The 12452-nt window shown below is 41.8% G+C and overlaps 1 protein-coding gene across 4 annotated transcripts in view; it reads right to left on the bottom strand.

Moving 5' to 3' along the window:
- The window catches only part of beta-Man (beta-mannosidase), a 123556-nt gene that overhangs the window by 46668 nt on the left and 64436 nt on the right, over positions 1 to 12452 (bottom strand). For all 4 annotated transcript variants that reach the window (XR_011712854.1, XM_071662334.1, XM_071662333.1 and 1 more), the window contains 3 exons: positions 10151 to 10341; positions 8102 to 8292; positions 7133 to 7232 (listed from right to left, as the gene is read on the bottom strand). Coding sequence is in view for 3 of the 4 variants with exons in the window: in XM_071662334.1 (XP_071518435.1) it covers positions 7133 to 7232; positions 8102 to 8292; positions 10151 to 10341 (482 nt within the window). In the remaining variant the exon portion in view is untranslated. The remainder of the gene's footprint in view (positions 1 to 7132; positions 7233 to 8101; positions 8293 to 10150; positions 10342 to 12452) is intronic.

Raw genomic sequence — 12452 nt, 5'->3', positions numbered from 1 at the left:
TGGTTACCTGACTTGTTATGGTCTCTGGTTGTCTGACTGACTTATGATTTCTGGCTGTCTGACTTGTTATGGTCTCTGGTAGTCTGACTTGTTATGGTCTCTGGTTGTCTAACTTGTTATGGTCTCTGGTTGTCTGACTTGTTATGGTCTCTGGTTGTCTGATTTGTTATAAGATTGGTTGTCTGACTTGTTATAATGTCTGGTTGTCTGACTTGTTATAATGTCTGGTTGTCTGACTTGTTATGGTCTCTGGTTGTCTGACTTGTTATGGTCTCAGCTGTCTGACTTGTTATGGTCTCTGGTTGTCTGACTTCTTATGGTCTCTGGTTATCTGACTTGTTATGGTCTCTAGTTCTCTGAATTGTTATGGTCTCTGGTTCTCTGACTTATGGTCTCTGGTTGTCTAACTTGTCATGGTCTCTGGTTGTTTGACTTATGTATGGTCTCTGGTTGCCTGACTTGTTACGATGTCTGGTTGTCTGACTTGTTATGGTCTCTGGTTGTCTGACTTGTTATGCTCTCTGGTTGTCTGTCTGACTTGTTATGATGTCTGGATGTCTGACTTGTTATGGTCTGTGGTAGTCTGACTTGTTATGGTCTCTGGTTGTCTGACTTGTTATGATGTCTGGATGTCTGACTTGTTATGGTATCTGGTTGTCTGACTTGTTATAAGATTGGTTATCTGACTTGTTATAATGTCTGGTTGTCTGACTTGTTACAATGTCTGGCTGTCTGACTTGTTATGGTCTCTGGTTGTCTGACTTGTTACAATGTCTGGTTGTCTGACTTGTTATGGTCTCTGGTTGTCTACTTGCCATGATGTCTGGTTGTCTGACTTGTTATGGCCTCTGGCTGTCTGACTTGTTATGGTCTCTGGTTCTCTGGCTTGTTATGGTCTCTGGTTCTCTGACTTATGGTCTCTGGTTGTCTGACTTGTTATTGTGTCTGGCTGTCTGACTTGTTATGGTCTCTGGTTGTTTGACTTATGTATGGTCTCTGGTTGTCTGACTTGTTACGATGTCTGGTTGTCTGACTTGTTATGGTCTCTGGTTGTCTGACTTGTTATGGTCTCTGGTTGTCTGTCTGACTTGTTATGATGTCTGGATGTCTGACTTGTTACAATGTCTGGTTGTCTGACTTGTTATGGTCTCTGGTTGTCTACTTGTTACAATGTCTGGTTGTCTGACTTGTTATGGTCTCTGGTTGTCTACTTGTCATGATGTCTGGTTGTCTGACTTGTTATGGCCTCTGGCTGTCTGACTTGTTATGGTCTCTGGTTCTCTGACTTGTTATGGTCTCTGGTTCTCTGACTTATGGTCTCTGGTTGTCTGACTTGTTATTGTGTCTGGCTGTCTGACTTGTTATGGTCTATGGTTGTCAGACTTGTTATGGTCTCTGCTTGCCTGAATTGTTATGATGTCTGGTCGTCTGACTTATTATGGTCTCTGGTTGTCTGACTTGTTATGGTCTCTGGTTGTCTGACTTGTTGTGGTTTATGGTTGTCTGACTTGTTATGGTCTCTGGTTGTCTGACTTGTTATGGTCTCTCGTTGCTGTCTCTACATCTAACGAGCTGTTCACCACAGACATTGTTAAACTGGTCTAGAAATCTGAGTTATAATCAAGCTACTTCTAACTTTCATGACCAACAATGATCCATCTCTAACCTCCCTGTCACTTAGCTCTTACCTAATTCTATAGGTATCATCTTTTGTTGTTTTGGCTTCTTCAAGCGTCCAAACATGAAATGTATTCTCTATTTTTGCTCAGAAATAGAATATGAGGACTTTCCTGAATAAGTCCTTAACCATCTATTCAATAATGGTTCTAAAGTTTGCTAAATGACAGTTTGTTTCATTAATAGTTCTCCTCCGGTGGTGTTCTGGTTATGTATAATGTTGGGATTCTGGTTAAGTAAGATGTTGATTCCCGAGTCTTTCTCACACAGATATTCTTTAAGCTTATCTACTGCTACATAATATTTATATCGAGTTTTTTTTTTTCACTGTGTTCCATCTTCAGTGCTATGCACATACTCTGGTTGAATTTTGTCATCCACCTACCAGACCAAGGATGGTAACTGTCTGAAACCACCTGTATGTTAAGTCAATCCTCATCAGTCTTTACTTCCCTTATGATTTTGGTATCATTCGAAAACATATTCAGGAACAAGTACAGTCCACTTAATAAATCCTTCACAAAGATCAAGAAAAGCAAAAGTTCTATTTCCTGAAGGCTAAGTAGATATACATCCTTTGTCACCTCCGCGAAGGAAATGTTCCATACACTGATGAAGTATTACTCTTACTCCTTCATGATACCTATATTCTTTACGAGCTTCCTACTTCAACCAGTATTTGCTAGCAGACCACAACACATAATACATCTGTAGATCACTTCTGTGCCTAACAAACACATAATACATCCATAGATCACTTCCCTGCCCAACAAACAAATAATACATCTGTAGATCATTTCCCTGCCCAAGAAGCACATAATACATCCATGGATCACTTCCCTGTCCAACAGAGCTCGTCCTCTCAAGGTTCATGAGGATTCCGTCCTCTCACACAACTTTAAGAGTTTTGTAAGGCATGACCATCTGTCTCTGAATCCTTCTCTGTATCACTTAAGCAAGAAGTCATCTATTTGCATTCCAGTTATCTTCTCCAGTGTTTTCCACACCAAAGTCATCAGAGAGACGGGTCAATAGTTCAGCCCAACTTCCCGTTCTCCTTTTTCAACAGCATGTACAACATTTGCCAGCTTCTCTCTTATCACTTAACATTTCTCCTGCAACTTAGTGAACATTTCAAAAGGCTTGTTAAGTGTGTCTCCAACCCATTCTTCCTCAGTACATATGAAGAAACTTCAGCAGGACTATCACCTTACACGGGTTAAGGTCCTTCACCAGAACACTTAGGCTTTTTCTAGAAATTTTAATGTCTTCTAAGATCTCCTCCTGCTTCCACCTCACCAGTTACAGGGTCATCACTCCATTGTGAAATGACTCTTGAACTTGTCATTTAGCTTCCTGCATATCTTTACACCACAGCAGAGAGACGTATACCAGTTGTAGGTGTCACATACTGGGGCAGGCCTTCTCTCCATTAAGTGACCATCGGTCAATATACTATGACCAATCCTCATTCGACAAAGAATTGTCTGAGAGGTGATTTCTCTTGAAAGAGGCAGGCCATATTTCAACACCTTTCTTTATCTTCCATAGTTTGTTGTTTTTTAGGATTCCAAGTCCAACTAGCATGCCATTTACATCTAACATTACTTATTCTGACCATAAAATCAGGTGAGGTATAACTCGTATACAGACTGTTACACATCACTGTTTTAACCTCAGCAACTGTTTCATTACTGCTGATACAAACACATCCTGGAAACCAACTGAATCACCAATGGTAGTTTTTTTACACGAAATTCTTTCAGAAGTCACAACGAACCTATGCCATGCCATTTCACCCATCAGTAAACATCATCATTCTGTTGATATGAAGAGCTATCATGCTGAAGCAATGTTACGAGTGCTTGGTTTCATCCAATCTGCAAATTTAGATCTCAGGAACCTTTCAGGATGGGAACCATACAAAATCGACTTTTTTAATGGGGATTATATCTCAGCTTCTCTTATCATTGGTATCTTTCACTCTTTTATTAAAAGGTTTACGTATCATTAGATGTTGATCAAATATCTTAGCTGTATCAAAAACAGAAGCATATTCATATGAGAGCCTTTTCTTTTATGTTGAAGACTCCAGTCACAGACAAAAGTCCACATCCTGGCCGGGTCTTAATTGAAATATGGAGAAAATTATGAAACAGAAAAAGAAGATAAGGGAAAGTATTTAAGAATTTTCGAAAAAGTGAAAAACTTGTCTTTTGAAAAGTGCCGGATCATAGTTATTGGGAAAGACATGAGAAGGTAGAGAGTTCCAAAGCTTCGACATGTGGGGGAAAGAAACAGGTATCAAAAGAGCCCACCCTTGAGTTGCTGATGGTCACACAATAATCATGTGATGCAGCAGCTTGCCGAGTATTGTGTAGTCTAGTTAGCGGTGTGGGCACATGAGCTGCCAGCTCTCCAGTGCATAAACCAAGGAAATACCTAAAAAAGAGGGAAAGTGAACTAACATTTTGGCGTAGGGCAAGGGGGTCAAGTTTGGAAGTTAGCCTGGAATAGTTTATAAGTCGGATCGCTTTCGACTCACCTCTGTCAAGTAAGCAAACAGAGCTAGAACCACTCAAATGTGGGAGCAGTTCTCAATACAAGGACAAATCAATCCCTTGTATAAACGGAGCAATTGTTCAGAAGAAAAGTTCGACATCTCAACAGGACACTCAGTTTCTTTGAGGCAGACTTAGCTATTCCTGTAATGTGGAGTTTCTACGAAAGAGTAGATGTTACAGTAACGCCAAGTATGTTCACTGAGTCAAGAGGTGGAATTACTGAACAGTTAAAGGAAAGATGAGAGTTGTGAGGAGTTTTTGATAGAGGGATGGGTAGATATTGGGTCTTGAAGACATTAAACTTAACAAGATTTTGTCTACCTCACTGACATATCAGTCCAAGACTTAGTTTATTGAGGAAGCTGTGTCAAGACAAGAAGAAGATCGAGTAAGAGAAGAGGGAGCAGAACTGAAGGATGTGGACGAATGCAATGTTGACTCGTCAACGTAAGAGTGTATTGGAATATTTGTGGAGGAGAGAAAACTGTTGAAAAAAAAAAGAAACAAACGTGTAGGGGACAAAACAGAACCTTGAAAGACACTGCTGTTGATGGAGAAAAGGGCAGGAGGATAATCTATCAACAACCACAGAGATTTATCAGCTAGATATGACAGAGCAAAGTGAGGGAAAGAATCAAAAAGAGGGGAGTTTAGAGATGAGATCCCAATGTCACACCCTGTCAAAAGCCTTAGATATGTCAAGGGCAACTAAATATGACTCCCCAAAATCTTTCAGGGATGATGACCAAACATTAGTAAGATAGGAAAGGATATCACTAGTGGATCTCGCCTTACGGAAGCCATACTAGTGATCAGAGAGAAGGCTGTAATTTACGAGGAATTTAAGTGTATGGTAGTTGAGGATGGATTCAAAGACTTTGTAAATGGTAGATGTCAAAGCATTAGGACGATAATCAGAGGGGTCAGAACGGTAACCCTTTTTAGGGAGGGGATGTATCAACAAAAGCTTCCAGGGAGAAGGAAAAGTTTTGGTTTTTATACAGAAACAGAACAGACGAGCAAATACAGGTTCAGAGACACACACTCTCAGTACACAGGGATGGATGCCATCAGAACCATAAGCCTTGCCCACGTTCAGAGAAACAAGCATTTTTCGGACAGTCCAAAAAGACATTACGCTAAGAGGCATACGATTGGTAAGAGGAGCATCAGAGGAAGAAGAATGGTAGGGTCATCCAAGGTGGAGTTAGAGGAAAAACAGGAACCAAAGAGAGTTTTTTGTCCACGGGAGAGTCAGCTGTAGTACCGTCAGAGCGGAAAAGTGAAGAAAAGGTAGAGTAACAGAGGTTGTTAGTGATGCCTTCAGCTAAAGATCAGAAATACCTACCAGTGGATGACGAGGAAAGGTTATTATCCTTCCTTTGAATAAAGGAACGCTTTGTCTCATGGACAACGTGCTTGCAGAGATTACGGGCAGTGATACAAACTGAATGGGAGCCATGTGAAGGAGTTTTCCCCAGCCCAAAATGCTTGATCCTTGCATGAATGGCCTCAGAACAAGAACGGTTGAACCATGGATTGGATGAAGAGGTCATCTTGGAGGAAGAGGGGATAAATGCTTCCAGTCCTGCAAGAATAATCTCTGATATGTGTTTGGCAGAGACAGAAGCATCACCACATAGACAGTAATTTACCCAAGGAAAGTCAGAAAAGAAGTTACTTAAGTAATTTCAGTCAGCTCTGTTGAGGTGCCAGTATTTACATTCAGAAGGAGCTGCTGGAGGAGTAGGTGCTGTTGGAATAGATACATTTATAACAGTGTGATCAGATGAACCAACTAGGTGTGATTTTGTGTATCTATACCAGGATGGACTAGAGGTGAAAAACAAATCCAGAATATTAAAAGAATGGTCACAGCGGTCAGGATGGGAGATAATTTGTTCTAAATAATTGAGAATGGAGACCGCAAGGGTTTCAATCCTTACATCATCCATATGAGAGGAATTCAACCATTCCCTACGGTGAACGTTAAAATCCCCAAGGTAGAGAATCTCGGCTTGTGGGTGTGGGATGTCACAGTCTCATGGTAGGAGTTTAGACAGTCGAAGAAAGATATGAAATTTGGAGAATTAGGAGAGCAATAGGAGAAACAAAGGAAAAGTGTGGTATTAGGGAGACAGCTTGAGCCACATAACATCAAAGTTTGGGGACTCAAGGTCTTCGAGGCATGCAACAAGCTTATATCATGCATGCTTAAGCCTTAATAAATATTCTATGCCAAATTATTCGCATCTTTAATTCATAGAGAACTCACCAGAATCTGCAGACATACTTTCAACTGTAAAGGATATGAACGACCCTGAGCATTCTATAATACCAAGATTATGGATGGCATCAACTATTTTTAGGATGTTATCAGTGGACAGTGAATACATCTGGCAACCAGTGTCCAGATGTGACTTACATAATGATTCACATAACCCAGGTATGGTGCTCCTGTCTACTCCCCAGCAGTAGTGAAGCAGTACCTATCTGTCTGCTCCCTAACAGTAGTGAAGCAGTACCTGTCTGTCTGCTCCCCAGCAGTAGTGGAGCAGTACCTGTCTGTCTGCTTCCCAGCAGTAGCAGCAAAATAATGTCTTGAAAATGTTTCTTACGTTTGTCAGTGTACGTGTAATGGTTCAGTATGAGCCTACATCAGTGTGGTGTTCAATACAAGCACAGTGCTATTCCTCCACAATTATAACATGACAATGATACCAACTTTCTCTTTTTTTGTCACCAATTTTTCGCAGTAGTGTATCGTGATATTTCTGTGTAAGAAATTCTGGCAGGCTGTGTATTTTACAAAAGCAATAATACTACGACACATGATATGATGTGTACATACAGTAATTATTGGCAAGATAAGTATGTCCTCTCTTGCTTACCTAAATGAAGGCCAGGACTGGAAGCCGTACTCTGAGGCGAACCTGGTGCGCGGTGTGAAGGTGGTGTGCCATGCGTCAGCCAGGTAGTTGTAATAATGAACTGTGAGGCAACAAAGGTACCTTAATAACTGCTAACTTAACTAAAGTTTGAAACTTCATCTTAATCACTGCTGACTTAACTAATGTTTGAAACTTCATCTTAATAACTGCTAACTTAACTAAAGTTTGAAACTATCATAATAACTGCTGACTTAACTAAAGTTTGAAACTTCATCTTAATAACTGCTAGCTTAGCTAAAGTTTGAAACTTCATCATCATAATTGAATCATCTTATAAATAAGCAAATTGTTTACAGCAAATGAATGTTAACCTAAAAATTTTGAGAAGGTTGGAGATAGGAAAGCTATAAGAGTTTCTTTATTGTAGACTTCTTGAAACAGTAAAAACTGATGCTGATCTTGTTGTAGTCAGTAATGTAGTTAAGGTGGAGTTAGTGACACTGAACATGAAGACTGTCATGATAGACAACTTCATAAGTCAGTTATAATGTTGTTATGAAACACATTCATATGACAATATGTTTTCCTCCACAGACTGCTAACCTAACCACACATATACAATTATTACTTGAATTTCTTGAAGAAAGACAAACTAAGTGGAAGCTTTATCTATATACCGGTAAAAACTGACATTTCTACATAAAAATCATTAAAGCAATAAATGCTAATACAATTGTGTTATAAATCCATAAGGGATCTAAGATACTTCAAATAACTGAGATAAATAAATTACTGGACGTGTGAGGAATGTGTACAGCATAAGAAACAGGAATTGACACGTTGTAACTGTGATATCATGTTACAAGTGTCCACATAAAGTAGTACTTCATTTCCAGTAACACTATCCTCACTTATCACAAGACACATGACATCACATGTTACCGAATGGTTCACTGTGAAGAAACTCACCATCTCCATACAAGTTACTATATGGATGTTGAGCAACATATCCCTCCTCCTCTGACTCTCTACCATTACTAGGAGAGCTAACGATGAAGGGACGAGTGCTATCCACTTGCAGGGTAACGTTCCTGATGATGTCTACATACAACGTCACATAATCTGCTTTATACTGATCAAAGTTGGAGGCTGTGCCATACCTGTAATGTTCACAGACATTGAGAGAACATTATAGCACTTGTTATGTCCAATGCCATCCTACAATAAGCTACACTTCTTACTGACAAGAGTTGTACTTTTCTCCAAGGTAAACTGTACCCTTCACACACACTTCACATACAAAAGTTATCCCAATATGACGAAGTAGATAATAAGTCTTCATAAAGCTTACTTTTATAAGCAGATAATAACAGTATTAATAACACTTACTCTTAATAAACCAAAAATATTTCTTACTGACACAATGTTTACATATATTTCTTTTTTTACAATTGATAATTTCCAAAACGAAACTACAATCTAACCGTCCTGTGGTTTCATACATTCATATGTCGCACATCTTCTCAATAGATTTATTAGACATACATCTCTTCTTAATACATTTATTAGACATATATCTCTTCTTAATATATCTATTAGACATATCTCTTCTTAATATATCTATTAGACATATATCTCATCTCTTAATATATTTATTAGACATATATCTCTTCTTGGTAAAGTGTGTGAAAGAAGAAAGTTAAGAGTAAATGTGAATAAGAGCAAGGTTATTAGGTACAGTAGGGTTGAGGGTCAAGTCAATTGGGAGGTAAGTTTGAATGGAGAAAAACTGGAGGAAGTAAAGTGTTTTAGATATCTGGGAGTGGATCTGGCAGGGGATGGAACCATGGAAGCGGAAGTGAATCATAGGGTGGGGGAGGGGGCGAAAATCCTGGGAGCCTTGAAGAATGTGTGGAAGTCGAGAACATTATCTCGGAAAGCAAAAATGGCTATGTTTGAAGGAATAGTGGTTCCAACAATGTTGTATGGTTGCGAGGCGTGGGCTATGGATAGAGTTGTGTGCAGGAGGGTGGATGTGCTGGAAATAAGATGTTTGAGGACAATGTGTGGTGTGAGGTGGTTTGATCGAGCGTGGTTGAGAGAGCAGAAGAGGGTGTTTTGAAATGGTTTGGTCACATGGAGAGAATGAGTGAGGAAAAATTGACCAAGAGGATATATGTGTCGGAGGTGGAGGGAACGAGGAGAAGTGGGGGACCAAATTGGAGGTGGAAAGACGGAGTGAAAAAGATTTTGTGTGATCGGAGCCTGAACATGCAGGAGGGTGAAAGGTGGGCAAGGAATAGAGTGAATTGGATCGATGTGGTATACCGGGGTTGACGTGCTATCAGTGGACTGAATCAGGGCATGTGAAGCGTCTGGGGTAAGCCATGGAAAGTTGTGTGGGGCCTGGATGTGGAAAGGGAGCTGTGGTTTCAGGCATTATTTCATGACAGCTAGAGACTGAGTGTGAAGAAATGGGGCCTTTGTTGTCTTTTCCTAGTGCTACCTCGCACACATGAGGGGGGAGGGGGATGGTTTTTCATGTGTGGCGAGGTGGCAATGGGAATGAATAAAGGCAGTGTGAATTGTGTGCATGGGTATATATGTATGTGTCTGTGTGTGTATATATATGTGTACATTGAGATGTATAGGTATGTATATTTGCGTGTGTGGACGTGTATGTATATACATTGTGTATGGGGGTGGGTTGGGCCATTTCTTTCGTCTGTTTCCTTGCGCTACCTCGCAAACACAGGAGACAGCGACAAAGCAAAATAAATAAATAAATATCTCTTCTTAATATATCTATTAGACATATATCTCTTCTTAATATATTCATTAGACATATATCTCTTCTTAAAATGTTTATTAGACATACATCTCTTCTTAATACATTTATCAGACGCACATCTCTTATCACTTCTAGCATTACACAAATTCATCATTCTTTATTTCAGAGGACAATTATTTCCCAGACATAATCACATGTGTAAGGTAATGCTGGGTTGCTCCTCTTACCAGTTGTGTCGGAGTGCAGCTTCATTTTCATTGTTGGCTGCCCACAGGAGGATGCTCGGGTGATGCTGCAGCCGTCGCACCTGTGTGATCACCTCAAGCTTGACTGTGTCCAGGAAGTCTTGATCTACGGGGTACATACTGCAGGCAAACATGAAGTCTTCCCAGATGAGAATACCCAACTCATCAGCAATCTGGAAAGTTTATTGTACAATGTAACAAGTTGATATTCATTACATTATATGTGACATTATCAAAATACTCTGGCCTCAACTCATTATGAGTAAAGAGTACTAGTTGAACTGTAAGATCATTTCTTAACATCAGTCGTAACATGAACAAATAATATCAAAATATCATGACAGCCACGTGTAATGCTTCTACTCTTCTTTCACTTTTCATAATATTTCTAGAAATAAAAACTAACGTCCAAGAAAATTGCATTACAGTCGCATTCTGCCCAGCCCTATGTACAGTCGCGTTCTGCCCAGCCCTGTGTACAGCCGCGTTCTGCCCAGCCCTGTGTACAGTCGCGTTCTGCCCAGCCCTGTGTACAGTTACATTCTGCACACCCCTGTGTACAGTTACGTTCTGCCCAGCCCTGCGTACAGTTATGTTCTGCCCAGCCCTGTGTACAGTTGCGTTCTGCCCAGCCCTGTGTACAGTTACATTCTGCCCAGCCCTGTGTGCAGTCACGTTCTGCCCAGCCCTGTGTACAGTCACATTCTGCCCAGCCCTGTGTACAGTTACGTTCTGCCCAGCCCTGTGTACAGTTGCGTTCTGCCCAGCCCTGTGTACAGTCACGTTCTGCCCAGCCCTGTGTACTGTCACGTTCTACCCAGCCCTGTATACAGTCGCATTCTGCCCAGCCCTGTGTACAGTTGCATTCTGCCCAGCCTTGTGTACAGTCATGTTCTGCCCAGCCCTGTGTACAGTCGCGTTCTGCCCAGCCCTATGTACAGTCGCGTTCTGCTCAGCCATGTGTACAGTCGCGTTCTGCTCAGCCCTGTGTACAGTCACGATCTGCCCAGCCCTGTGTACAGTTACGTTCTGCCCAGCCCTGTGTACAGTCGCGTTCTGCCCAGCCCTATGTACAATCACGTTCTGCCCAGCCCTGTGTACAGTCGTGTTCTGCCCAGCCCTGTGTACAGTCATGTTCTGCCCAGCCCTGTGTACAGTCACGTTCTGCCCAGCCCTGTGTACAGTCGCGTTCTGCCCAGCCCTGTGTACAGACACGTTCTACCAGCCCTGTGTACAGTCACGTTCTGCCCAGCCCTATGTACAGTCGCGTTCTGCCCAGCCCTGTGTACAGTCGCGTTCTGCTCAGCCCTGTGTACAGTCACGTTCTGGCCAGCCATGTGTTTAGTATGACTTCAGGCCACAAGAGCCTTGTAGAGAGGTGTGGAGAGTAGTAGTGCATGTTGTACAATGTAACATGTTTCAGTAAGTTACTGATGGATTTACTTCCATTTCAGGAGTGTTATATTAACTGTTTATCATATAAACAATATTATATACTAAACTTAGTCCAATCCACACATAAAGCTGGTACATTTTGGGAAAAGACTTTTTTTTATACATCATCAATGAGGAACACTCAAGATATAATTCCCGTTATTTAGTTTGCCATGGATGTTTATCGTAACCAGATGATAACACACTAATCCCAGGCTGTGACAGGTCAGGACGGTCACTCCCCCATGAGATGACAGGTCGGGACGGTCACTCCCCCATGTGATGACAGGTCGGGACAGTCACTCCCTCATGTGATGACAGGTCAGGAAGGTCACTCCCCCATGTGATGACAGGTCAGGACGGTCACTCCCTCATGTGATAACAGGTCGGGAGGGTCACTCCCCATGTGATAACAGGTCGGGACGGTCACTCCCCCATGTGATTACTGGTCGGGATGGTCACTCCCCCATGTGATGACAGGTCGGGACGGTCAATCCCCCATGTGATGAGAGGTCGGGACGGTCACTCCCCCATGTGATAACAGGTCGGGACGGTCACTCCCTCATGTGACGACAGGTCGGGACGGTCACTCCCTCATGTAATGACAGATCGGGACGGTCACTCCCCCATGTGATGACAGGTCGGGAAGGTCACTCCCTCATGTGATGACATGACGGGACGGTCACTCCCCATGTGATGACAGGTCAGGACGGTCACTCCCCTATGTGATGACATGACGGGACGGTCACTCCCTCATGTGATGACAGATCGGGAAGGTCACTCCCCATGTGATGACAGGTCGGCACGGTCACTCCATCATGTGATGACATGACGGGACGGTCACTCCCCC

This window comes from Panulirus ornatus, chromosome 6 (genome assembly GCF_036320965.1).
Source record: "Panulirus ornatus isolate Po-2019 chromosome 6, ASM3632096v1, whole genome shotgun sequence".
NCBI classification, from domain to species: domain Eukaryota; kingdom Metazoa; phylum Arthropoda; class Malacostraca; order Decapoda; family Palinuridae; genus Panulirus; species Panulirus ornatus.
The sequence above is the reverse complement of the archived record's forward strand: the minus strand, read 5'-3'. Positions and strand labels throughout refer to the sequence as shown.